Source organism: Hoplias malabaricus, chromosome 10 (assembly GCF_029633855.1).
Source record: "Hoplias malabaricus isolate fHopMal1 chromosome 10, fHopMal1.hap1, whole genome shotgun sequence".
Lineage (NCBI taxonomy): Eukaryota > Metazoa > Chordata > Actinopteri > Characiformes > Erythrinidae > Hoplias > Hoplias malabaricus.
The window spans coordinates 18,973,154-18,999,610 of NC_089809.1; the positions used below are offsets into that span (position 1 = coordinate 18,973,154).

Below are 26,457 nucleotides of genomic sequence, written 5' to 3' on the forward strand. Positions count from 1 at the left end.
ATTCTCAAATAAAACCTATTCAACTATTCACTTCTGTTTGTACCTTCTTGACCTCCTGGGTGAGCATGCAGCGCTCGATGCGCAGGACAGTGGAGATGCCAATATGCTCCTGGCACATCGAGTTGAGCCAGGTAGTGAAACTGTCCAGAAGAGCTAGGAACAGCACCCAGGAAAACTTCACTATATTAAACACACGCTTGAGGATGTTGTCTGGAGGAGAAAAACACAATGTTTCAGGTTTAGTGAGTGCCACTGTTTCATCACAAATTTTAACTATGATTTTGTTACTGTGATTGCTCTTTTAATTACATTATTTATGCCTTTATATTTAGATTTAGTAATGAAGTTAAATGAAATGAATCTTTCTTCTCACTCACTCACTCACTCACTCACGGTTAGGAATTCATCCCACACTAAGTCACATTTTTTGAGACTGCTCCACAATGGGGTGCTATTGTGCTTTGCATTAATGACACTTTGTGTTTGTAACAAAACCAGTGCATTGTTAGAAAAAAAAATTCCCCTTTAAAACTTTGGTACTGCATTAAAAAATTCAAACTGCTTTTCTTGTTATTTAAAAAACAGCACTTTCAATCAATGTTTCAGCATTATTCTAATCAATGTAAGAATATAAAATGTTATAAATATTGACTGCATATGTACAAATATGAAGACTAAAAAAACAATAAAGGGAGAGGTTACACTAAAATCCGGATATGTTACCTGGTCCATCTGATCTTTCCCCTTCAACCACGTCTTCCTCCTGATCTCCCACCTCAATGGCTACATGAGCTGCCAGAATGATAGAATTATGCGATATTTAATAACTGATGAAAAAATAATATAAAATGCACATTTCAGTTAACATATCACAACTCACACCAATCATTAATAAGTCATAAAGTACATTTATACAATCCGAATATGTGCTCAAATACACATTACTGTAGATCAATGTTATAAATCTTTTCAAGAGTGAAACTGAGTAAACAGCATTTTTTGAGAAGCAAGACTAATAACAATAAGCCTTTATTAATGTTTATGTAGGTTTATGATTAAAGGGGTGATCAGTAATTTTATTGACACCAAGTGGCCTGGCTATATCTGAGATTCTGTGCTAAACCAATACTGAATTATTCAAGAACTACAAAGCAATTTATCAATATGTTCTTTGATTTAATTTGAGTTGCAATTTAGAAAAATACCTAAAAAATTATAAACAACCACTTTCCCACTTTCCTACATATTGCGGTTTTTGGTAGTAAAAATAACATTAATAAGCAGATTTCATTCATCCATATAAATGACGATCTAGAGTAATGTTTTATCAAATTTCACAGGTTAATTTCCTGAAGAAAATAATGTTTTATTATTAAAAAATAAATTATAATTAAAATGTAATAAATTGTATTTTTGTCCATGTAAGACAAGTATATAAATATGATGTTAATAGGCTGCATAATTACTAAATTTATTACTGAAACGTTTATTAGTTTAGTTGCTGCCCTGGTGCTAAATTTTTCGCCTGCCTGGCGAGCCTGCTGGAGCCTTGTCCAGCAGTCATATGGGATGAATAGACCATAGCGAATGCAACATGCCGTTCTTCATTTCTCAGCACACTCTTGTAAGATTGCCTGGTCCTGGAAGGAAATGTGCTAATGCACAGTTGGCCACGGTCAGGACTGGACACAGCATGGCTTCCTTTTAAAGAGCACAGCAAGAAGCCATCAGGACAGGTTTGAAGTTCTCCAGTGAGACACACATACACACAAAATGTCCATTCAGGATCAGTACATGCTGTTTGGAGTGGAACGGAGCTTCAGAAAGTCACAAATGGCTAGGAAGGTATGGACATATATGGGAGAGCAAGAGATTCCAGAAATTCTCTCCGTGCTCTGGTCCAAATAATACACCTTATTTCTCACATACCTTCCCGTTGCGCTTTCTTGGTTTTGGTTCCCTCTGTATATCTCTGCCAGAATCGCCGTCTCTCTTTGCTGCGCTCCTTCATGGCTGTTTTGGAGTCAGTAATCCAGGCATGATACACAAACTAAAGAGACAGAGCATTACAGAACATTAACAAAGACTGACATGGACAGGTGAAAGGGACAAGAAAGGGATGTTAATAGTAACTAAACAATATTGCTTATTTCCTTAGTCACTGATTCATTTTTAATCCAACCCTTAGAAGTCTCTGATATCACTGATAAAATCTGGAGTAATCCTATATGAACTATTTCATATATGATCAATTTTCATAAATATGTCTTTAAATGAAATGGGATAAATTCTGTCAAAAGTATATTTTCTTGACTTTTGCTGATGTAAATGTGTGTATGTACACTACCATTTATAAATATATTAATTTGTTAATTAATATTTGGTTGCCACTAATTTTTGCACAATGCTGTAAGTAGGCCTGGAGGTGCAATAGTGTGAATGAAAGAAAATGTATGAGTGTGTGCACACTTTTGATTGACCACTAACCTCATAACTGACCTAGCAAAAATAAATACATATAAACATAAGCAGAGACTGTGAGGTAAATGCATTTAGTCAATAGTAAAATATACACAACACATGATGATGGATATAGGTTGTGTTTTTAACCAATGTATGTTTTTAACATGTATGTTCATGTCTTTACTTTCTTTAAAAAAAAAAAAACACTGTGGTTAACACTGAAGAAAAACACAGCCGGCCCATCCACCAACAAACATCCCAACCCATGACAACAAAAGTTCTCCTTGAAAATTCCCACTGCTTCTCATGCATCCCCAAGAATAATGCACAGTACACTGCATTTCCTTCGTATACAAAGTTGACCATATGGCTCCAATTGCACAGTTGTCTGGGAGACAGACATATGGAATTGTGAGACGTTTCTCAACGATCAGCCATTTGAGCTCAGTCAGCACTCCATGAGAATAACATTCACAGGTATGGACAGTAACACTCGGAGTGGCTGGAAAATGCAGTGTGCATTGGAATACAGAGACTGGCAAAGGCCAAAGAAGCAAAGAAATGCCATACATAGTACAATAGTACAGAGTATAGAGACAGGAAAGATATATTAGGCCTGGTGGAAGTACCTTGGCTGCCCTGATTGCATACTGCAGTATAGTTTTGGGAAGCCTAATGACAGACTTTGGTAAAGCCAGCAAAGCAGAGGCAAACTTTCGGATAGCTCTCTATAAGGGAGGACAAAGTAGGGGCGGGGTTAGTAAGAACACGGTGAGTACTCTTTACTATGGTGGCTCCATGCTTCCACACAGGAAGTTAGCATTTAGTGGTCTGACAAATAAAGAAACATTGTTAAATGGAGAGAGAACAAAAAGACTATGAGATCCTAGTGCTACAGAGCCATGAAGGTTAGAACAATAGGTTTTAGATTGTTTACAGATAAAATTCACTTAGCAAAACATCTCAAACCAACGTAATAAGGAAAACTGGACTGAATAGGTCAAATGACTAACCTGAAAGGCAGATCTCTTAGGTGGCTCTTCCTCTTTTTTGTCCTCTTCTTCCTCTTCCTCCTCACTGTCTGTCTCAAACAAGTAATAATTCCCACTTCTCACCACTGAAACAACAGACTCCAGTTAACACACCAACAGATTCACTGACTTACATTGTATAAACACATACAGAAATATCATTGTTTGCATTCTCCATGACACTTTGAGGTTTGCCTTCATTGCCAAAGTTTCTTAAGGTTGCCAAAAGTGAGAAGAGAAGTGGAGTGAACTGCAAGCACTTACTGGAAGCATGATCAACCCAGGGCCTCCACCACTGCTTCCTTTTGCCTTTATTTGTCTCTTTACTTGCCTTTCCTGCAATGAAAATTTCAGGTCAGAACACAGGATCTCATGAAATGCTGAAAACAACAAAGAGAGAGAGAGAGAGAGAGAGAGAGAGAGTTTGTTTTAAGCTCTGGTATGTGATTTCATATGTTTTGGATTCGGTTGCAATGCATTTAATGCAGCTGTTAACCTCAGGCACCTGTGGAATTTACAAACTCTTATGCGTTTTCTGAAATCTCAGAACACTACAACTGCTGGTTCAATCTAGGTCCTTTAAAAAGAAAAGTTAAGTAAAGTTTCTCTCTTTATATATTTATATAATATTTTCAGTGTAAAAAAAGACTAATGTGCTTTGCATGTAGTAACACCTCGTATGTGAATATACTGAGTGTAATAAAACAAATAACGTATCTAATTTTATTCGGCCAAAATCATGACTGATTTATTCTGCCACAGATAGCAGCTCACCTTCCTCCTCATCCTCCTCCTCCTTGGCCAGCGAGTGGCCCTCGCCACTTTCCTGAGCCAAACTCAACATCCTCTCCTTTCCCCTCTTAAACTTCTGCTGCCGGCTCTTAATACGGTCCATTCTGTGTGTGTGTGAGAGAGAGAGAGAGAGAGAGAGAGAGAGAGAGAGAGACACTCTGTATTATGTCCCGTTTCACTGGGTTGAACTGAACGGTCTCTCCCCTTGGACACAATTACAGTAATAACAGTAGGAGTAATTGGGGGAGAGAGGTTGAGAGAAGTCATTTCATGTTGAGGCACGTGGATAAGTGCTTTATCTTTCAGCAAGAGGAAAAGAAAAGCAGGCAGAGCCCAGTGGTGCTGAAAGATCCTCTTTGTCTCACACAAACATACTGCAGATGGCCTGTAAACACTCTTGTGCTGACTCAGAAAGCCACTTCTAACAGAATGCCAACAGAACAATACTACAGACACAACAACCAGAGAAGAGCCTGAGCTAATACTAAGGCACAAATTCATGATTTAATTTACTCTTTAATTTAATTAACTCTTAATTAACTCTGATAATTTATATAACCCTTTGAAGTCTCTTCATCACTGGTGATAGCAAAAAGCTCTTCAAAAGCAGTCAAATCCTCACCGAAATTTTCCATCTATTGGAAAGCCTTCACTGAGAAGTAGACACAGTAACTACAGAAAAGGAATGTAGGCTTTGGGTAAATTCTCTGTTAATACCCTCAGTTTCCGTACTGTATGAGCAATTGTCTACAAACCTTTAAATATGCAATGCATTTCAATTTGATCTAAATTTGATGAAGATTATTGATTCATTTAATGTAAATATAATCTACATGTGATGTAAATCAATATTAGTTTAGCAAAATAACAGCAGTAATCCTCAGCTTCACAGAGGGTTAAAACACTTTCACAGCCCATAATAATCATAATTAGTGGCACACACAGTATATCACTCTTGAGGCTGTCTTATCTGAGTAATGAGCCACAGTATAATGGCTCCTTCATTAAATTTTTATTTTAATTGAAAACTTCAATCAATTTGAAGCATTTGTACAAAAAAAGAAGAAGAAAAAAAAATATATATATATAACTGAAAAATACTGTTTTAAAGCACTTTATACCAAGTGGCTTTAAATGAAGGTTATTTTTTCTGAGCTATCCTTATCTGCTAAGACTAAAACCAGACAAACACAAAGTAAAAGTGAAATGCAATGCATAAGATTCAATACAAACGCACTGTCTTTTTAGCAGGTCCATGGATTTTTTCTCTTCTTCAATTCTTGCTTTCACTGCCTTCACAATTGTGGCCTGGAACAACTCAGCTCCTCTAACACACACACAAACACACACACACAAGCAAGAGAGAGGAGAGATGGTGAGAGACCGTGCAGAACACAGTTCAGATTTATCTGTCTGGCATGCTCACATTATGAAATTGCTACGTTTAAAAAATGAGTTGAAACCAAGTCCTAGTCTAACAACTGGACTTTTAAATCTAGGTCAGTTGCACGCACACACACACACACACACACACACACACACACACACACACACAGACACAGATCTTGCATTAGCTTCCCTTTGTTAAAAAAAGAAATTAATGAGGCATAACCAGGTAAGTCAACTGATCCACTGCTACCAGTCCATCACACACTAACACACCACTTATTTCCCTACTAATAATGTTAGTTAGATTTTCATTGCTGAAGGTTTTGACACACAACTTGTAATGTGTGTGTGTGTATACCTGGATGCCAGAACCTGAGATGAGCGGATATCAGCCACCACATGCAGGAAGTAATAGCTCATGAAGACACGTCTCTGTAGCAGCAGGGAGGCAAAGCAGATGCTGTCCCAGATGATCCCTGCCTCATCACTGGGTAGTTCACATTGTTTATTAGACTGCTGCTCCGCTAATCAGCCCAAAAAATTGAGACAGGGGATCTTATTTCAAATCAGAGATTAAGACTGTGGTAGAAATACCTTAAATTTATCTTATGATACATGTTCTTTTAATTATTATACCTGCTAGAATTTCCCCCCGAAAAAAAACTAATTTCACACAACAGTAAGTAACTTACGTCTTGAGTAGCCTTTAATAGTGCATGCCAAACTGAAGAGCTGAATCAGCCAGCAGTGATTGGCCACCAAGCCTTTAATATATCCACAGGCAGCTATCTGGAGGGAGAAAAATATGTAAAGCATAAACATAGCATTAAAGTGGTTTACTTTTTGGTTTTTGGTGTTGCTATTCAGTAACTACTTAAGAATGTATCTTGTGAACTGAAATGGCAGTCTCAGGGCCTAATGGGTTAATATACATATATACATTTAGTCACATCAAATATTATATTTGTGGCACAATTTGGGTTGCTTCTACATGGCAATAAAATTATTACAACAAAAATACATAACTGTACACAATTGTATCCGGTATTATTTTTGATTTGGTTTACTCTCTGGCTTCTTTTCTGGGCTTTCACTTTGTTTTTTGTTTCTAACAATTTTTTTTTCGAGGCTGAACCCAACAAAGTTATTTCTGATGTAAGTAAACTTGGTGCTGGACTTTACACCACAATCAGTTTAACTGTCTAGATTAGGTTCTCTCAAAACACAGGGTATGTGTATGTAATTGTAATGCAGTCTGTGGGAACATTGCAGTTAGACCCATAAACATGGATGTGAGTGTTTTGTTCAGTACACAATATTTTTCCCAACATTTAATGCTAACTTACTGACATAAATGATGTATAAGATCTCAAATGCTTCCAGATGTGGCTTTGAAAATGGGCATTGTCCAATTTGTCATAAAAACAGGATTTGCAGCACATTTGTTTTCACTTGTACAAAGGAGTCAAGTGCAGCCAACAGAAACACCTATTGCCTATACTGTATGTCCAAAAGTTTGTAGACATCACTTCTATTGTGGACCATCATGTAACATTAATACCTGAGCTAACTAATATCCTAGTGATTGCATTTAATCAAATATTGAAAGCAATATTCCAACATATAGTCTAAAGCTTCCTCAAAAAATTGTGTGTGTATGGGTGTGTGTGTGTATGGGTGTGGGTGTGTGGGTGTGTGTGTGTAGCAGCTTACCTATAACCATTAATTTCAGAAGAAATGAGCAGATGTCTACAAATATTTAAGTTTATGCAAATGCCTTTTAAATCTATAGGAATGTCTTGTCCAATCAAAATTACTTTAGAGTTAAATATATAAGTTAGTTTAAAATACAGTGATTGGTTTTGTGGTTGTGAGTAGAAATGTAGGTATGTATGAAGTATAAACTATTTACTAAATATACATAATTCAATTGTGTCAGCCATTCACTAGAAAAAAATGATTACAATCCCTTGAGAAAGTAGAGTCATTCCACAGCAGTGATTCTATTAAACCTGGCTATAACATATCACCAACTAATTGCGATTATGGTACCTCCTTCCTTCCTTTCTGAATCTGGTTTACTCACTGAGAGGATGTTCTTCATGGTGATGACGAACACGTTGTACGCAATGAGGAAATCCCAGTAGTGCAGAATGCTTTTGATGGGCTTAAGCAGCAGTTCTCCTCCAAACAACAAGAAGTAGAAACAGGCCACTAGATAACCCATACAGAACACACTGATACGTGTGGTTCCAGTGATGAAGATGATGGTGAGGACAAACCAGAACAGATAGCTGAACATGATCACTTTCAGCATATCTAAATATGACCTGAAGAGAAGAGCAGAAAACAAATATATCATCTATAAGGTACATGCATCTATCATGTTAAATCACTGAATATAAGCAGTTTTATCAATGGATAACATGAGAGTGTTTTATATATAGCAACAATTTTAATGAGTATGTCTTTAGATATACCACACCCATTTCTAAGAATTCCATTTTTATAAATGTTGCCTGTCTCCAAAAACTCTGTCCCAGTTTTCAGCAAGCATAATTAATAACAATCCTAGAACTATATAGTCAGATATTATATTAAGTTATATTATATTACAGTAAGTTATTATATTAGATTTATAATGCCATTAATCTATCAGAAATGACCTAATGACAAGTCTATAAATTCTGACACTTAAATTCTGTGTAATGTGGCTTTTATATCATTAGTAGCCATGTTTATAGTGAATTATGCATGCATTATAACCTGTCATTAACTTCTGCATATATATATATATATATATACACACACACACACACACACACACGAGTCTGAAGTACATGCTCAAACAAAATCTGCTGACTGAAACAAAGACGTACCAAATGAACTCCCATTGGTTATACTGAAGCCAATATTAATACCAAAATCCCTTATTAACATCATCATATTGTTCAACAGATGAGCAGTTGTAAGGTACAGAATCAGCAGATCTCTGAGCTGCTGAATGAGCCTTAATAGGATCCAAAGACAAATAGCCTTGTTCTAGTAAAACATCACCAAACATGACTTATGAGTGCGGGTTTAAAAATTACAGTATAATTACATTGTTGTGACAGGGGTTCCTTTTCCAGAGCTTACTGAGTTACAGGATATCGTAAAGATGATCAGAGGCTGGAGATGTCATTATGGGTTGGAGAAAGCGACTGTTTGAACATTCTGGAGTTGGCTGATATGTGGCAGAAGAGAGGATTCTTTCTGCTCTGTTAAGAAATCTTACTCTGAACATCTATAAGACGGCAAGACCATGATTCCTCCCCATGCATGTGAAGCCATCCATCTACATTATTCAATCTACTGCTGACACAGCTTCCTTTGACAACTCAATTTTTAAAATAGGAAGAACATTTGAAAATTTACAGTGGCATTGGGAGTATATTATAAGGGGAAAGATACCTAAAGTGACAACTAGAAAATCCTGCCAAATATCCAATATCTATATAATTCAGTCTTTACATTAGACAATATGTCTTTTTTTCTTTTCCTTAAATACAAGCGTCTAAATCTACAAAACAAGATGAAGGAGAACAACAAGAAGCCATCATCTTGATCACAAAGCACAGCTGCTGTCAGGCTGTCCCTGTGAATCTCATCAACTTCATAATTAGGCTAAATAAAATCACAGTGGATTACCAGGAAAAATGCAAACATTCATTGATTAATTCATTGTCTGTAATCGCTTATCCAGTTCAGGAGCCTACCCGGAATCACTAGGTGCAAGGCAGGAACACACACGGGAGAGGGCAACAGTCTTTGCAGGGTGACACACACTCACATATTCACTCAAAATCTCAGAGTTTTGGACACTTTTGAGCAGCCAATAGCTATGATAAACACTACTATTATACCAGCAAAATAATAAACTAGCTCTTCACTCCAGAAAATTTAAGCAGACCACCTGTTTGACCATGCAGGACATATTTGTAACACAAATGCCCACCACATGCCAGACTAGATTTTGATCCTTAGTAGGGACACTAAAATATAGTAATATGAGTGCTCAGGCAAGTCCCCTAACTCTGCAATTATCTAAACATGTAACACAATTAGTGTAGGTCACTCTGGATAAGATCATTTGGTAAATGTCAAATGTGCCCTTTAGTAAGTTGAGCACTCAGTTTGAAGCATAGTGTGTTACCTGCAGTGGATGAAATCAGGGACAGGGTTATGCTGACTGAAGGTAGCAGCATCCAAATCTCTACAGATTTCTACATTATCTCCAGCTAGTAAACGCACTGCAGGGTCATTCTCTTCCTCAAAAACACGCCTCTGCAGTGATGCACACAGCAACAACATGAAGTCATCTAGAGAGAGATGGTCGAAGAGAAAGTTTAAAAAAGATATTTTATATACATGTTTAAAATGCCTTAGCAGTGAAATTCCAAATGAGAAACTGTTTAGTGGTCCGTATGTCAGAACTCACAGAGGAGGAAGAGAGGGTTAGGTTTTGTATGGAAGTCAGGCAGGTAGAGCCACTTGACGACATTGGAGTCCATACTGGATGAGGGATGTCTCCATGGGTAGTCTAAACCAAAGCACAGAGAAAAGGCCTATGAGAAGGATGACTGTTCAGGTTAAAGTACATACAGTGCATGTTGTGTAAATGAACTGTATGTACTGTAAGACGATTTAGAGCCTGAGGCTTGTAGAAAAGTAAATGACTTCTGTGGTGTCTCACTGAATTTACTCCATGACACTCCTTACAAACAGTGCAGTGTTGTAAGACTAAATATATTTTCTTAAACTTTAATGCAGATTAATGCGACAGCATTATATTTCAAGCCATTTTAAACAATTACACTTTCTCTATAATTTATGAAATGTAACTATTTTGTAAAACTATTTAGTTTTCAAAATGAGGTATAATATCAATAAACCAATCAAAATAGAATGTTTGCATATATCTGTTTTACAGGGACAATCACAAAAATTTTGGGATTATGAAAGGTGGATAAATCATTGTATAAAAAGTTATTGTCTTAATGACACACAAAAATGTAAAATGTGAAAAGGTCACAAAATAATAAATAAAACAAAAAATATCGACCCCTTGCATCCTTTCTACTTGATGAAACCAAAAACCTTAACTACACTAAAACTGAGTGCTATTCGGTTAATGTAGGTATTGTACTCTAACCTGAGCAGGCTGCAGGTGGGATGCCGATGCAGAGCAGGTACTGGAAGGTCAGCATGCAGGCTAAGAAGCAGCAATATTTGGGCCAGACCTGAGCAATGGCCTTCCTCCTCCGCTGGTACAGTACTGCAATTAGCCCAAATGCATGCAGCATCGCACAAAAGTCCATCCGCTGCCCAATCACATTCACAGCCAACAGGAAGCACGTCTACAAGAAGAAGGCGGTGGTTATGACATTATGGAAGGATTGATAGTAGCCATAATATGTATCACTACTCAAGTACAAATGTCCTTGGCCTTCCTAACTCCCCCATGGCAAGAAAAAATTAAATATTTTGGTCATTTTTGTCATCTGATATTGGATATATATATAAAATATTAAGAGTAGGATCAAAATATTACTGTATTGATCCCTTGATCCCTAAAAAAATACTACAGTCAATGGCACATTTAAACCTGATGGAAAAGAATACAAATATAATTCCTTTCATTACTATTCAATAAAAATTATATATATATATATATATATATATATATATATATATATCATCAACTTACTTACAGATTACTAGATTGGAAATGAAATATGGTACCTCTAGGCCAAACTTGTAGAAGAAGTAGTTGATAAAGTATTTGGCACAGTTGACAATGCCTTCATCGAGGTGTTGCCGTGTGACATTGTGGAAGATTGTTCTGGTGACTGGAGCAGTCAAGTTGTTTCTCATGCGGTAGAAATCTTGGTGACGGTAAATAGTAACCTCGAATGCTAGCAGGGCCAACATCAGCAAATTATTCTACAGAGCGAGTGAGACAGAGAAAGTGTCAAAGGACAAGAATGAAATTCAAACCACGCCTAAGCAATGCACAAAATACAGCTTTATTATGTATGTGTTTGTGGAAGGCCTACCCTCAGATTCTCCAGTAATGGAGAGAATTTCTTGAGGCCAACCCAGTTGGCAGGGTCTACTGGACCGCTGTAGATGAGAGACCTGGTCATATCCATCCGCTGAACATCTGTATAGTTATCAGGCTGAAAGGGGAGAGGGAAGAAGGCAGGCAGAGTTGATGAGGGATGTTGAGACATGATTCAGAAGAAACAAAAGTAAGGTCAATCTCACCCTTAAATTCTTGTGTCAGTGAGGGAGTTTGTGTGTGTAAAAGACAGTTTTGAGTGTTTGTATCCTAACCATAGAGCAAATTCTGGAGTAAGAATCAGGCTGGATAGAATTGAGCTGGTAGAGCATCTTGCAAACAATGATGACGCAGGTCCATACCGTGCAGACGCTGGAGGCCAGCTGGCGGAACTGGCTGAAGGGCAGAGCAAAAGCCCAACTCACCAGAAATACATAGTTAAACAAAGACACCTGCAAAAACACAAAATTGCTTAAAAATTAGCTGGCCAAGATATTCTGGAGAGTTTAACCTTCTATTACAGTCCTAACTTAAGACTTTATTTATGTTTGCTTTTCATTTAGTTATTTAATAAAATCCCTTAAATTTAAATAGACTGGGATTAAAATTATTTAAATGAATGCCAGCATTTAGGATTCAGAAGAAGTGTTATTAAAATTTATTAAAATTCCAGAACCTCATATCTCTTTGGCTTGATGAATCCCAGTGAGCTCACCTCTTTGACAGAGACCCAGATAATGTAAGAGGAGACAATCTTAATAACGTGGAGCTCCAGGAGCCACCAGATGAAAAGCTGCAGTTGATGGACGTACTGCAGGAACTTCAGAAATAACACAGTCAAGCGGTCCACCACCAAATGCCACTTATTCCTCAAATCTGCACAAAGAGGTACCAGGAACAGTCAAGGACCTATATCTGAAAAGAGTCTGTTTTAGCCAACTCTTTTAGACATCTAAGAAGAAATAACTGTGACCCTATGTGAAGATTTAATGAAAGTCTGGCCTGTGTTGATTAATGTGTGTTTTATAATCTAACTTTTAAACTCTGTGGGCCTCTGTGTCCTCAGAACTATCCATCTTTCACCTTGTGTAAGCACTCTCATGCTATCATCATTGCTCTTTATTACATAAACTGATTACTTATTTTCCTTCCTTAGACATTATAAGAAACACTTGAGTCAACAATATGGTTAAGAAATGGTAGATTTTTCAGTAAATCAGCTGTTGACAGTGAAAGAGCACAGCAAACGGTAACATTTAAAAAACTATTTATCAAAATAATAATGACCCACAAGTGGTGTTACAATCATATTACCATGGCTTTAGGATAACAGCTGGTAAAAAGCAAAAACATTTAGTCTGGTTCCCTGACAACAAAGAGTAAAATCACTTCATTTCTGAAAACATCATGCAACATCCTCAGGCACAGATGAATCATTCTGACACTTCTTGACACATTATGTCAACTCTTGATCAATGAGGCTATAAAGCAATTTAATGAAATGTAAGCAGTTTAAGTCTGAGGCAGCTAAAGTTTATGACCTTAAAAAGCAGCTGGTCATTATTGAGTAAACCAAGGCTTTGTCAGTGTGTGCATTAGCATAATTTTAGTTTTACTACACCACAAATAATAAACAATTAGAGGGTATAATGCAATGCACTTCCTATAGGCTACCAATAAAATCAATAAATGTATTTAGTGTGAAATAAAAATGAGTTAAATAGAAGAATAAGTGTGTCCATCTGCTCTGTTTTTAGTGTGATAAATCATCAAACATGCCTAGATTTTATCCCCCGTGTTTAATTCTTTGGCCCTAATTTGGCTTCTTTAAAATGGGTTTAAATCAGAGACATCCATTTTGAGCCTTCAAGCCACAACAGTTCAAAAACAAACTCACAAATTACAGCAACATTAATTACAGTGTAATCAACTGTATTGTTCAGTTCAAGAATATAAATGTAAAAACTCTTACCATTTACTTGGTTTGGCTCAGGCTCTGGTGCTATGTGGCTGGTGTAGCTTGTTGTCTTGTAGTACAGGTCACTGAATTCCTCATCTTCCTCTTCCCTTTTTTTAACATCTTCATCATCCTCATTGCAGTCTACCCTCTCACCCATTTCTTCTCCTTCTTCTTTCACAGAGGCATTAAACTCTGGCTTTATCATGGAGATATCGGCCAGACTGCCATCAAGATGAACCAGCCTAACATAGACAAAAGAAACACCTTCATGCTCATGAAATGGCAAGATTATTTAATTTAATGAACTGTGGTCCAAACCTTGCTGATGATAATAAGAAAAAAGGAGGTTTGATTTAGTCCATGGACAAAGGTTTCTCCTATTTCTTTGCCCATTAACATGTTTAATGAACTTGTGCCTTACACAAGGAAGATGTGCAAACACTCCTTGGTTTGTGTGATGAAATAATTGAATTACTTTTAATGTGCCTTAATTCTTTAAAATCCCAATATAATTGTACAGAAATGCACATTAATTTGGGGGTCCTTCAATCTCACAAATGGAGGGATAAAACAACCCAGTTAGTTTTTTTTTTGTGGCCTGCCTATGTCTGAAAACAAGGTGTTCTGATTTTGTGCTGTGCCTTACACAAATAAGAAACCTAATTATGTACATTGTAACACAATTAAATTATAAGATCACTGTTATTGCATACCTAGATTTTCTAGAATAATAACATACGATAAACAACTAGGAGGAAATAATGTATTTCCCACACACAATCTGACAAAGTAAAGAATGACATTAGAATTGAACCTGGAAAGAGATAGACTACTGTGGGAACTACCCACAGCTATAATCGTGTAAAATGCTCACCTGGAAATAGTGCTTTTCTGCTTGTCTGCCACTGATTTGATGTCAGTTAGCTGTAGGAAGCGCTCGTGGAAATAGTGCAGGTGCAGAATACACACCAGAAGGAAGGAGGTGGGGACAAAGATCCGTGTGAACAGAGCTGGAACAGAGAACTTCTCCAGACCTAGATCTTCCAACCTGTATAAATATCGGTGTTGATAGCTCAAAAATAAATCCTGGTTTTTTACTTTTTAATTTTAATTTCAGTCTGCTGTACTGAGAACACAAGTGTGCATACACAAACATATTTTCATGGGAAATCCTAATCTATTCATACAGTATTGTATCATATTCAACTGATATTGCACACATGTATATGATCAGTGCTACATACATCAAACTACATTTTCATTGTGTGTTATTGTTTGAAGAAAATACAGAGTTGAGTTAGATTATTTATTTATTTATTTAATAAATATCCTCCACTGACAGTTTTTTACTCACTTTCCCTTGCTCAGACCAGTCATATTAGACCAGACATATATGGATGACTCAAACTGGAAGGTGTAGATGAGAATGAGCACCAGCATAGTGTAAACCACAACTGACATCCAGAAATACTTCAGCATCCACCTCCACCGCTCATAGTGCACCTGTAGAAACAGAATACATTACTGAGGACATATGGAAAGAGGGTCTAATAGCATGGGTTTTTTTCAGCTAATTAAATTATGTATGTTTTGTATATTATTGAAGTAGTAAACAGTTGGATTAGAATAGTAAAGCTATCACTTTCTTCATTGTCTCTTTTAATCATTTATTTGAACCTGGATTTGGCAGCTCTGCTCTAGACACAGACCTGATAGAGAGCTACACAGAACAGGAACATCATCATGTAGATGATTTTGTACATGACAATGCGTCCCTCGAAGCTGACGAAGAAGAACATTCCACCACAGATGTAGATCCAGTATTTATTCAGCATGGCCATGACTGTACTGCCCAACACATCCATCATTTCCCTTTGTTCCTCAGCCTCTGCTTCCATTTCCTTCTCTGTCATCACAAATAAAAAAAGCTTGTATTTGACCAATAGTTCTATTTTCCTTCCACTTATGTACACAACAACCCTGATATAGATAAATAATATATATATATATATAACATATCTAAAATATGTTTAATCAGACCTTAACTACATTTAAGTCATTTAGCTCTGTCAAACCCCTGTCTTTTTCTTGTCCTTTTGCCATGCATTTTTGTAAATATTGTCTGTTATTTTGTAATCTGTGATCTGTTTTCTTGCTGTTCTTGGATTAAGTAAATAATACTCTTTTTTTAGGTTAATATTCTGCCAATGTGTTTTGTTCTGTTCATTATTTTATATCATGTTCTTTATTATGTTCAGGAACACCATATAAAAACATTCATGACCAGAATATTTCATCAGTGTGTTTATTTAATTCATCAAACAAACCAAAATTAAAAATAAAAAAGATATCACGCTGTAATCTTAAAAACTCACATTTAATCAAACAAAGCAACTTTAAAGAATATGAAACTGTTCTGTGTCAAACAAAATGCTGGGAGTGAAATGAACCCTATTTGACTGACACTCAATATAACAGCAACAGACTTATAGTAGCATGGATAAGGAAATTTAAAACATAATTGTGGCACCAAATGAACTGCTGTGACTCATGAGCATGTTTTGATAGTCGGGAAAAAACCTCACCCTGAGAGCAGCCCTCCACCCTGATATCAGATAGTTGTGTCTCATCTCTCTGTCTCTCCCTCCTCTCTGTTAGAGCCTGTCTCAGTAACAGCCAGAAACTCAGAAGGCACAGGATCTACACACACATACACACAAATATTTTTACTTTTCTCAGCTCCACTGATCACACAGGAGCAGTTTATGCAGCACTTTGGTTGACATCTGTTATTTTAAATGTGCTATACAAATAAAGTTGCCTTGTCCCATCTTGCAGTTTTACAATTACAGACTGTAGTCCATCCGTTGCTCTGCAGACTTAGTTTGCATCTTGTCTGCCCTGTTCTTCTAATTAGATGCAGTTATTACTTTAAATACTAAGTGAGTTTGTATGGTTACTTTCAAATTTGCAAGACAAACATTGCACTAAAATGCCTTATTTTAATGAAATATGCACTCTAAACTTATTTTACAGGAAAAAAAAATCAGCCATTGTAATAAAAAAACTTTTCTTCGTTTACAGTATTCTATTGATTTGTGATATGACTTCTGGGAGTTCATTTTGATTTTTAATATTTCACTGTATTATTAACAGTAAAATAAGAGATACTATAAAGCACTGTGCTATAATTTTACTGGTATACTCTTAAAAATACAGGTGCTACAATAGTTCTTTGAGAGAACTGACAATACTCACATTATACTGTGATTATTTTATATTGTATCATAATATCACCAAGCATACAAATTAACACATTCCCACTCTATTCCAGCTGTGTGTGTTACCTTTGAGCCCAGTTCCCTAAAGGGCACCTCCCTTTTGAGGAAGAGGCCCTGCACAGGTTTAAGTGTTTGGAAGCTCCAGATGTACTGCAGCACAATGAGCAGGTCCCCATAAAACACCATGAAGGGAGATGTTAGCATGGCATATTTCCTCCTGTCCCGTACCATCCACAGTGTACATGACCAGATAAGGAAGACAAAGGTCAGCCAGCTTACATACGTGATGCTCCAGGCCTAGGAGGAAATGTAGCAAACATACAGCGGCAACACTTTAGAATAAGATTACACTTATAAAGGTCTATATATGGTTTTTGAACTTTGTATTAATGGTTATTAATAAGGTTGCAAACACATTAATTTAGAAGTCATTAATGATAATTTATAACATGGTGGAAAGGGCAACAGTGATCTATTGTTTGCCAAATAATGAACGCACATCCATCTACACTGTTAAACTTCAGATCTTACAAAATACTTACTTACTTTATCCTCTCCATCAGTCAACATTAAGCTTGTCAGCTTCAGCACATATTTGTTAATATGTTTAGCCATTTAACAATCAAGTTTAAAATCAATTAACCACTGATAGAATGTCATTTTAGACACTGATGATAATGCGGTGTACCTGAACATACACCACATTACTAAATTCACATTCTCAGGTCTGGGCGTATTCTTTACCGTGACATCTCCAGTAAGACACTTTCACTATTAGATAAAAAAATAAGTCACTGTGTCCCATTCTATCTCTGGGTTAGCAATGATTATTAATGACCTTCAGTTGTTTACAACTTAATTAATTAATTAATTAACCATTATTGCAGTAAATAACCAATATGCAATAAAAAGATTTTTAAATCTTTTAAAAATTTTAATAAAGACTAAAAGACATTTATAAAGTCCATACTCTAGGAAGAGCTTTCCTGTTATTCTTATCTTTTTTTTTTTTTTTTTTTTTTTTTACAATTTTTTTATTTTTATTTTTTTTTATTAACCATCAGTTATGACTAAAGTGACATGGGATCCTTTGGACATGACAGAACAAAGATTCTTTCTGAAATAAGTCTAATTCACAGTAGATATTAATGTTTGGTACTGCATACTATACACACTGCTTTATATTCAGTTGTCTTTTTGCCCTTTGTATTAATTTATCTATTGCAAGTGTTTAAAAAATGTGTAAAAACACATTTGAAATGTTTGTAATGAAGTGTGATGCTCTAATCCATTTACATTAGCAATTGTGGTATTAAGTATGCAGAGTTTGTTTTTTTATTATTACAGATGTAGGCAAACTGAATACAATTTTGCCAAAAGACTCTCATGGGTGTAGCACAGGGAATCAAATCCCATTCTGAGTCACTAAAAACAGTGTTGTTTCACACCATGCTACACCAACCAAATTTGTAAACACTTGCACTTTTGAGTATTTTAGCACACTGTGTATTTTTTGGTTCCGTTTTTGACTGCCATTACAATTTGGAGGCTAATGCACTTAACAAACTATGGAAACTTATATATCACCAATGAGCATTGTACGAGGCTAAATTTTTGTACATTTGTATTAAATCGTAGTTGATAATAATCTCAAACACACTTGATTCTGGGATTATGCACATGCAAATGAACTAGCAAATAAAATAGTAGTAGCAGCTATATGAAATTTTGTCTGTATTAAGTTTGCTGACATATTTCTCTAAATCTAAATAAACTGAATGGAAAATAACTCTGTGTCTTTGCATACATGTTATACACTGAAGGATCATGTGCCAACAGTGCACGACCTTCGATCTGTATCAACATATCAGAGGCCTTTACCATGTCAGGGCTAATGACTAAATTGGCTGATGTGGAAAAAACAGCAGTAATTTCAGCTTTACTGAAAGAAGTGACTGTTCATCCAGACTCACCATCATGGCAATGAGGGCACAGATGTAGCTCTGCTTCATGACAAAGCGAAAGGTCTTGACCACTGCGTTCACTCGAACAGCTTTTACAGACGAGTCATTAGCTCTGGGCAGCTCACCCTGCACTTGATCAATCTCATACACACTGGCGTCCGTTGTCTCTGCAAATGGAATATATGCTTATATACGAGGTTATATCTGTGCATGTGTATAGCATGGGAAAAAGATGTCAGTTATGCAAAGCTTGGTTGGATCCTATGAATCATCTAATAAATTTGCCCTTGAAAAGCAAAGAAAGTTTAAGCTTTTTTCATGTAATTCTACTGACTCAAAACAGCCCCTGCTTTCCCAGAACTGTGGAAATTCCAAGGAAATGCTGTGGTGATATTTAGAGAACTTGGGCAGGTGTTTACAAGAATGTTTGCTGTGTCTCAGAGACTTTCAGCAGGTACGTAAATGTAGAAAATATATGTGCAGTTTTTGTTAATATTACATTCAATTGCTACTCATTTTCCATTAATATATACATATCTCTAGTCTTACCATACAATTTAACAAGCACAATTCAAGCTTTCTACAAGGAAACAGGTTTAAAATAAATCTGATTCAGCCAGATTTCAGAGGTTTTATAAGCACTCTATGGATATTATTTAATGCATTTCAGGGATTTTACACAGAAACACTTAAGTCATTCATTCATTCATCTTCTTTTCTGCTTGATTCATTTCAGGGTTGTGGTTATTTAAGTCATATATAGCTCAAAAATATGCATTTTAATGGGAGGTGTGAGGAGGCTAACCTAAGCCAGATTCAGCTTGGCCTGCCTTGTAGTAAGGAGTCGAGTAGAGTTCTGTAGAAGCTGGACCATTCTCACGCGACAAAGACATCAGATCCACAGGGCCTCCATTGGATGTCAAAATCAATACCTGAAAGAGAGTTAAGTATGGACTAATGTATTTCACTAATGTAATTGCATAAGACTTTTACTGCAACATGATATGTATTGCATATAGTCCTATATTCCTAACAGCCTTGGTAATACTACTGACTTCTCTATAGTTTCACTATTTGCGACATTTAAGCTCAGTACACAATGTAAGCTAGGCAAATTAAAGACTAATTAAATATGACATTTGAAAACTGGTGTCAAAATCTTTGTGCTTTATTTACAAAAATATAAATATTCAAACTGTCTTTAAAAAAGGTCATAAGAAATGATAAATATCTAGCATACATTTTTCTCATCTGTGCGATAGTGTGCCATTCTCCATCTCTCTCTCTTTTTGTCCGCTGTGGGAGGGAAATCAGTGTTTTCAGCAGGCTCCTGTTCCACTGCTTCTTCTGCTTCTCCCTTTTTTTCCTTAACATGCAGCAATAAGTAACATCATACAGATTCAAATCAGACTAGATTTTAAAAATGGATCCTTATGACACTTTGAGATTATTCTAATATTGCATATAATATCATTGCACTGTATATTAATTATTTTTATTTATCAATCAAAACAGTGTCAAAGAAATCATTTTGATCAAGTGCACTATTAAGAATAAAGGTGCTACAAAGGGCTCTTTGAGCAACGGCATAGAAAAAACATGTTTGTTTAAGATATGTGAATATGTGTGTGTGTGTGTGTGTGTGTGTGTGTGTGTGTAAAGAACCCTTTAAATGTTTAAAAATCCATGACTTGATCTTAAGGTTTTTTACCCATTTAAATGTATTAGCAAGAATGTTATTTTGAAACCAAAACTGGTTCTTCTATGGCATCCTTCAAAGAACAGTTTGTAGCACCTGTATATTTAAGAATTAAATATTATATTGAATGGTCCCCTCCAGGGTGTATTCCCGCCTTGCGCCCAATGATTCCAGGTAGGCTCTGGACCCCCCGCGACCCTAAATTGGATAAGCGGTTACAGATAATGGATGGATGGATGGATGGATATTATATTGAATGCACAAGTACAGCTGTTCTGTACATAATTATTTGGATATATAAAGCCTCTTAACATACTGCACATTTACTTAAACCAAATAGATCATTGCTTATTGGATAATCAGTTTGCAACTTCAACATTTCTGGAGACTGACCGGGTCCTCTGTCTCTTGCAGCCACAGACGGATGAGTGTGGCCAATGTGTAGTACAGCACTAGGAGCATGATTGGGTTGACGAAGTGGTGCCACTCCAGCTCCGGGTTCACTTTAAACATCCACGTGTGGGAGCAGTTACTCTGCACCACCGGAGAGATGCCAAACAGACTAAATAATAAAAACAAACAACAGAAAGGTTTATTTAATTGGTGCTGGTGCAGAAACAAACTTTTCCAAACAGTTGCCTGCTTCTCTGCTCATTGTGACACCACCCTTTCAAAGATGGTGGACCATTCACAGAAAAGAATTTACAGCTATTTATTACATATCTTTACCTGTTCATTACCATCAAATCATCTGCTGATGTGTTATTTATTTCACATTGGTCTGTGTTTGCGGAATCCATTTTGACATTTATCCCCCAATATACTTCAGAAAATAATAAGGGTCAAAACCTATTAAATTTATTAGGTATTCTTTGGCTATTATATGGGACAAAAGATAATACAAACCCTTGCATGAATACATTTAAATGAATGTATAATGCACTCAAGCATATACTATAATTTAAGCATTAATTTCCAATAATACAACCACATATACAAAACAAGCATAAATATTTTCCTAAACCACTCATTGCATTTCAACCACAAATACAGTACATTAGAGAGCTGGAGATGTAGTGGCTAATCCACACCAGCTTTAGTCTATTACTCTGCTGTTATGCATAAAGTGTCCATTTGTCTCCTATCACTTGGTTTTCCCTTTTGATCTAGAGTTGGAGTGTGTGAGAAGGAAAACAAAAACAAGAGCTTCCTGTTTAAGAGTGCATAAAAAGTGGAGGGCTAAAAACTAAAGCAGCTGAAGAGAACAATACCATCATTGAGCTTTCCCATAGTCCTTCAGCTTATACGACAGCAACATTCTTAAAAATACTCAAATATTTTTTTTCACTATTGGTTGTAAGTATAAATATAAAAGGCCACAGTGAAGAACAAAATGTGTGCATCAGAGAGGAGCGAGAAGGGCCAACATATGCTCCTCATATGCTAGTGTAACTTTTGCACTTGAGTTCCTGTGGTATGCTATAGGTCTAAAATGAGCCAATACTCAGAGTAATGTATAATCCAAAAAAAAATGTGTATGATTCGATTCATACTGCCACAGAAAAATAATTAATTCTAGATGCAGATATGATCAGGCCTTTCATTATTCTATGGCTTGTTCAGTGTGGTCTAGCATGTGGTCACCAAACAAAAAGCCTAAGACTGAACTCATTATGGGATTCCTTTTTGACGTCAGGTAGAAGACTTCAGTGAAAGCCAAGAACCATCATTGGGTTTGTTCTAATAATAATGTTTTTTTCTAACTTAAAATTTGTCTTACCATGGGTTAATGTATAGGCATTTTAATGTATTGAGAATGTATTGAGAAATCTGTCTTTGCCACAAATAATATACAACAGCTGGTAGTGATTGTGATGCTTTTCATAATTGCCAAAGAGGAGCTCTTTGTTTTATCACCACAGGCTTCACCTCTCTAAGTCAGTGCTTTACTATTAGTGGTGGGCACACTGTCTGTTTCTGACCAGAATAGAAACCGCTAAACTGTGTTAAAAAAGCAGATCCATGTGTTCATCTAATGGGCTTTCATTAAACATATTTCAAAACTCAATGCCAGATTTTTGCTTTCTTTGCAACTTTTTAATATTCTGCTTCTTGTTAAATTTTAGAAAGACAGCAAGGCCCTACTGTATAACTGTGGCCTGTTTCACATTCACTGCACAAATTATCTGAACTTGTTTAAAACCCCATTCTGGAGCTCACACACATGCAAAATATTTGTGTTTTATTAAGTCTTTGAAAAAGTATGAGGTTTCAGGCATTGCCTTCAGAGTGAAGTGATAATGTTTAACGCATTAAAGTTTCTCTTTTTTTCATGGAGGTCAAAATGGCAGTGTTTATTATTGCTTTAGGGTCAAGGCATGATTTCTCCCAAATTAAAATGATAAAAATATTGTAAACAGAACAGTTCTGAGGGGGGTATATATTTGAGAGCTAGATTATAATATTTGTACATTTTTGTTTTTTATTTTGGAGGATGTGTGATGGGGGGTGGGGGGTTGCAGTTTACTAAACATGACACAACTGTTACACAGTCCTGTATCCACCACTAATGGGCCTCATAAAAACACTGCTGTAGGTGTCAGTGAATATTATACTGTACAGACCCCCCGCCCCACTGTCAGCTCCACTCTACTCACCTCTGCAGTAACAGACTTTGATTAAAGTATAATTTAAAACAATTCTATCTACTTTACTCACAAGACTTTGAATTTTTTAACTCTCTCTCTCTCTCTCTCTCTCTCTCTCTCTCTCTCTCTCTCTCTCTCTCTCATTGATTCGTGTAGAATTCCCTGAAACCAGCTGTGTAATTTCAGCAGAGGCCAAGAAGCATCCTTCAGTAATGAGAACCACCTGGACCTTTACAGGCCGTTGCTCTTTCCCCAGCTCAGAGTGTCTGAGTGGGCTGGTGAAGGGGGAGGAAGCTTGGTTGATGATGTTAGCATTTGTTTTAAAATGCAGCTGACAATAAGGACATGTGAATCGTTGTGTCTTACATGTCATTGTTTATAGAGGATGAACAGAGTGATTCAAAGCTACTCTAATGAAGAGACATTGTAAACAATAAAACACTAAATTTAAATCAACTGTTGCATTTCTGCTGATAAATGCCAATAGCTCATCAATAACAACGTTACTGGGTGTGGAATTGAATCACTTTTTAACACTTTGACACTATGACTAGCTGAAAATGATCTGAAAACATATAATGTTATTGTTAGTATTACAAAAGCACAAAAAATCTTCATGACAGATTTATAACAGTAAGAAAAATAAGTAATATTTAACATAAACCCCACCTACAGAGAACAGAGTAATCCCAGAAATGTAATATTTGTACTATTTAAGACTCTGAATTTCTTGAGTTGAGGGAGAAAAAAATATTTGCTGGCATTAAAGCACTGTTTAACCAAGACTTGAGTGCCTTTCTCAGCAAAAGCCTTTATGACTCATGCATGCGCACATGAAATATAAATCTCTGCTCTGATTTTGCAAATAAAAAATTTCTTACTTTACAAAACTCTCATTTCTTAAGATACTACAAAAAAATAAAATAAAAATAGCACTGTAAGCCAAAGAGATACTAGAGGGGAAACATCTGATTTAAAAAAGTCGGAGAGAGCTGAAGATATACATGCAACATTCTGAAGATGTTCTCTAAATTTCATTTGTTTCCACAACCTTTATTTTTTTTTTTACATACCTTACCTTACACACCTCTTTTTTGTGATATTTAAAGTGATTTTTTATAAACTGTGTTCTGGCATTTTCACCACTACACCAACCTCTCTACGCACTCTCATTCAAGAATTAGGGAAATGAAATATGGCACGCTAGCCTGCCCTGCACAGATGTCAAACAGATTGTTGCATTGTTGCCTGTCTGCTGCAGAGTCTTTATATTGCCTTTAATCAAGAAACACAGTATTCACTGACAGCAGATCAGTAAAGAATGCTTCAATGAGGAATGAACTGCAGGTCCTTCTATTTTTTTCAGCATTTGCCACTGCACCACATACTTTCTGTGATCCTAACATAGCATGACTCTATGGCTATTCTGCCAGGCAACCTCAAGCCAAGTATGATCCCATCACTGTCTTTCAGAAGCCATTCAAAACATTTCTTTTTTGTTTCATGTTCCACTTTCATTTAAGGCTGTTACCTCATTGGTCACAGTGTAGGGTTAGGAGCCACACGAGAGTGGTGCAATGCCATAAATGTTAGTATGTGGCTGAAAAGCCTTTTATGTGCAAAAAAAAGATGATGATATAAATCTAACCATCAACCTGACTCAAAGCTTGCCAGGCTTGAAATGTTTTATGGACTTTATTGTGCTACTCTGCAAAGTTCTGCTTTCTACAATGAAATGGAAGGTGACGTTTGGTAATTCAAAACCTAAACCATCTGAAAAGGCATTGCCAAAAAATGGGGTTACTAACGTACAACAGACAGCTTTCAAATGGCCCAGTGTTAGAACCACCGTCAGGCAGGACCTAGGACTGCATGATATGAACAAAGATCCCGATGTTTGATGCACAGGTGAACACATAACAAAACAATACTGTGTAGCTCTGACAAGTACACACACTAGGCGCAGACTTTGAACGCTACAATGTAAACACACGAGAAAGCATGAGCAGTGAACGGATGCTTATAGAGTGGGGCCAGACCTTGCATAATTGTCTCCAGGTGGAACAGCTTCTTGGAAGAACTGGAACTGGTAGAGGTAGAGCATGATGAGGTGTCCGGCGCTGAAAATGGCCATCAGAACACAAAGGCAGCTGAAGAGGAGGGGGTCGAATGAGCGGCAGAAAGACCACCAGGTGCACAGGCCCAGGAAGGTGAAGAAGTATACCGTGGAGGTAAGGGAAGGCAGCATGATGCCTGGAGTATATCACAAAACAGAACTTCTAAAATTATTCTCCTTCATGTTATGAAACAGCCATTATCCTGACACCTAGTGGCCTGGACGCATTAGAAATTTTCTACAAAGTCCAAGCTAAAAATGGCCCCCACCTCATGGAGCATAAACTAGTTAATATAAAGTTGAAATACATAGAGCAAATGGGAACTACTTGGAGCAAAAGTTTCATCAATTCTTTTCATATTTTTGGCAACTTTATGAACTTTTAAGGTTAATTTAAAGAATGTCCTTATTGTCCTAACATAACACTCTCTATGTAAACCTGTTATTTACCTGTAAGTCCCAGTAATATAGTCACAACTACTTTCCCTGCAGTTGTAATCAGATCCCCAATTATTTCTTTGAGCTTGGATGCCACTTCAGCTATCTGCCGCAGGATCTTCATTTTGGTGCTCTCTTCCTCTTCCTCCTCTTGGAATGCCTCCAGTTCTTCATGCTCCATCTCTTCCTCATCTTGCAGTTCACATTCTACATCTCCTGGCTCCGATTCCTCCTCGAAGAGCAGCTCTGGCTCCAGCTCCAGCTTCTCTTCCTTCACCTCCTCCTTCTCCTCCTCTTCTGCTGCCTCCTCCTCCTCCTCTTCTTCATCATCCTGCTCCTATGGCAATTGTAAAAAGTACAGCAGAGGTTCAGGTACCAAAATGATTCTAAAATTTGAATCCATGTGTTCAGGAGTTAAGAAGTGATTATGGGAAGAAGAAACATTTTTGTTTGTTATTCGAGTTTGGTGACGTTTAAACGAACAAACAATCACAGTTCAGACACTAATGTTAAAAAATAAATATAAATCCGAGTGTGACCAATTGGGATGAACTAAGATATTGCTATCATATC

At 36.6% G+C, this 26,457-nt stretch overlaps 1 protein-coding gene across 1 annotated transcript in view; it reads right to left on the reverse strand.

Moving 5' to 3' along the window:
- LOC136708148 (piezo-type mechanosensitive ion channel component 2) overlaps positions 1-26,457 on the reverse strand; it is a 113,682-nt gene that overhangs the window by 12,794 nt on the left and 74,431 nt on the right. Inside the window, exons 6-35 of the mRNA XM_066682451.1 lie at positions 25,897-26,221; positions 25,370-25,583; positions 21,076-21,244; positions 20,224-20,349; positions 19,789-19,915; positions 18,993-19,150; positions 17,086-17,316; positions 16,324-16,438; positions 15,448-15,644; positions 15,093-15,241; positions 14,613-14,786; positions 13,751-13,980; positions 12,494-12,654; positions 12,054-12,230; positions 11,774-11,896; positions 11,460-11,660; positions 10,870-11,074; positions 10,156-10,257; positions 9,871-10,036; positions 7,762-8,005; positions 6,368-6,464; positions 6,034-6,199; positions 5,524-5,613; positions 4,269-4,390; positions 3,759-3,830; positions 3,477-3,580; positions 3,093-3,191; positions 1,930-2,050; positions 724-792; positions 44-210 (exon numbers count right to left, since the gene is read on the reverse strand). Of these exons, the coding sequence (XP_066538548.1) occupies positions 44-210; positions 724-792; positions 1,930-2,050; positions 3,093-3,191; positions 3,477-3,580; positions 3,759-3,830; positions 4,269-4,390; positions 5,524-5,613; positions 6,034-6,199; positions 6,368-6,464; positions 7,762-8,005; positions 9,871-10,036; positions 10,156-10,257; positions 10,870-11,074; positions 11,460-11,660; positions 11,774-11,896; positions 12,054-12,230; positions 12,494-12,654; positions 13,751-13,980; positions 14,613-14,786; positions 15,093-15,241; positions 15,448-15,644; positions 16,324-16,438; positions 17,086-17,316; positions 18,993-19,150; positions 19,789-19,915; positions 20,224-20,349; positions 21,076-21,244; positions 25,370-25,583; positions 25,897-26,221 (4,701 nt within the window). The remainder of the gene's footprint in view (positions 1-43; positions 211-723; positions 793-1,929; positions 2,051-3,092; positions 3,192-3,476; positions 3,581-3,758; positions 3,831-4,268; positions 4,391-5,523; positions 5,614-6,033; positions 6,200-6,367; positions 6,465-7,761; positions 8,006-9,870; positions 10,037-10,155; positions 10,258-10,869; positions 11,075-11,459; positions 11,661-11,773; positions 11,897-12,053; positions 12,231-12,493; positions 12,655-13,750; positions 13,981-14,612; positions 14,787-15,092; positions 15,242-15,447; positions 15,645-16,323; positions 16,439-17,085; positions 17,317-18,992; positions 19,151-19,788; positions 19,916-20,223; positions 20,350-21,075; positions 21,245-25,369; positions 25,584-25,896; positions 26,222-26,457) is intronic.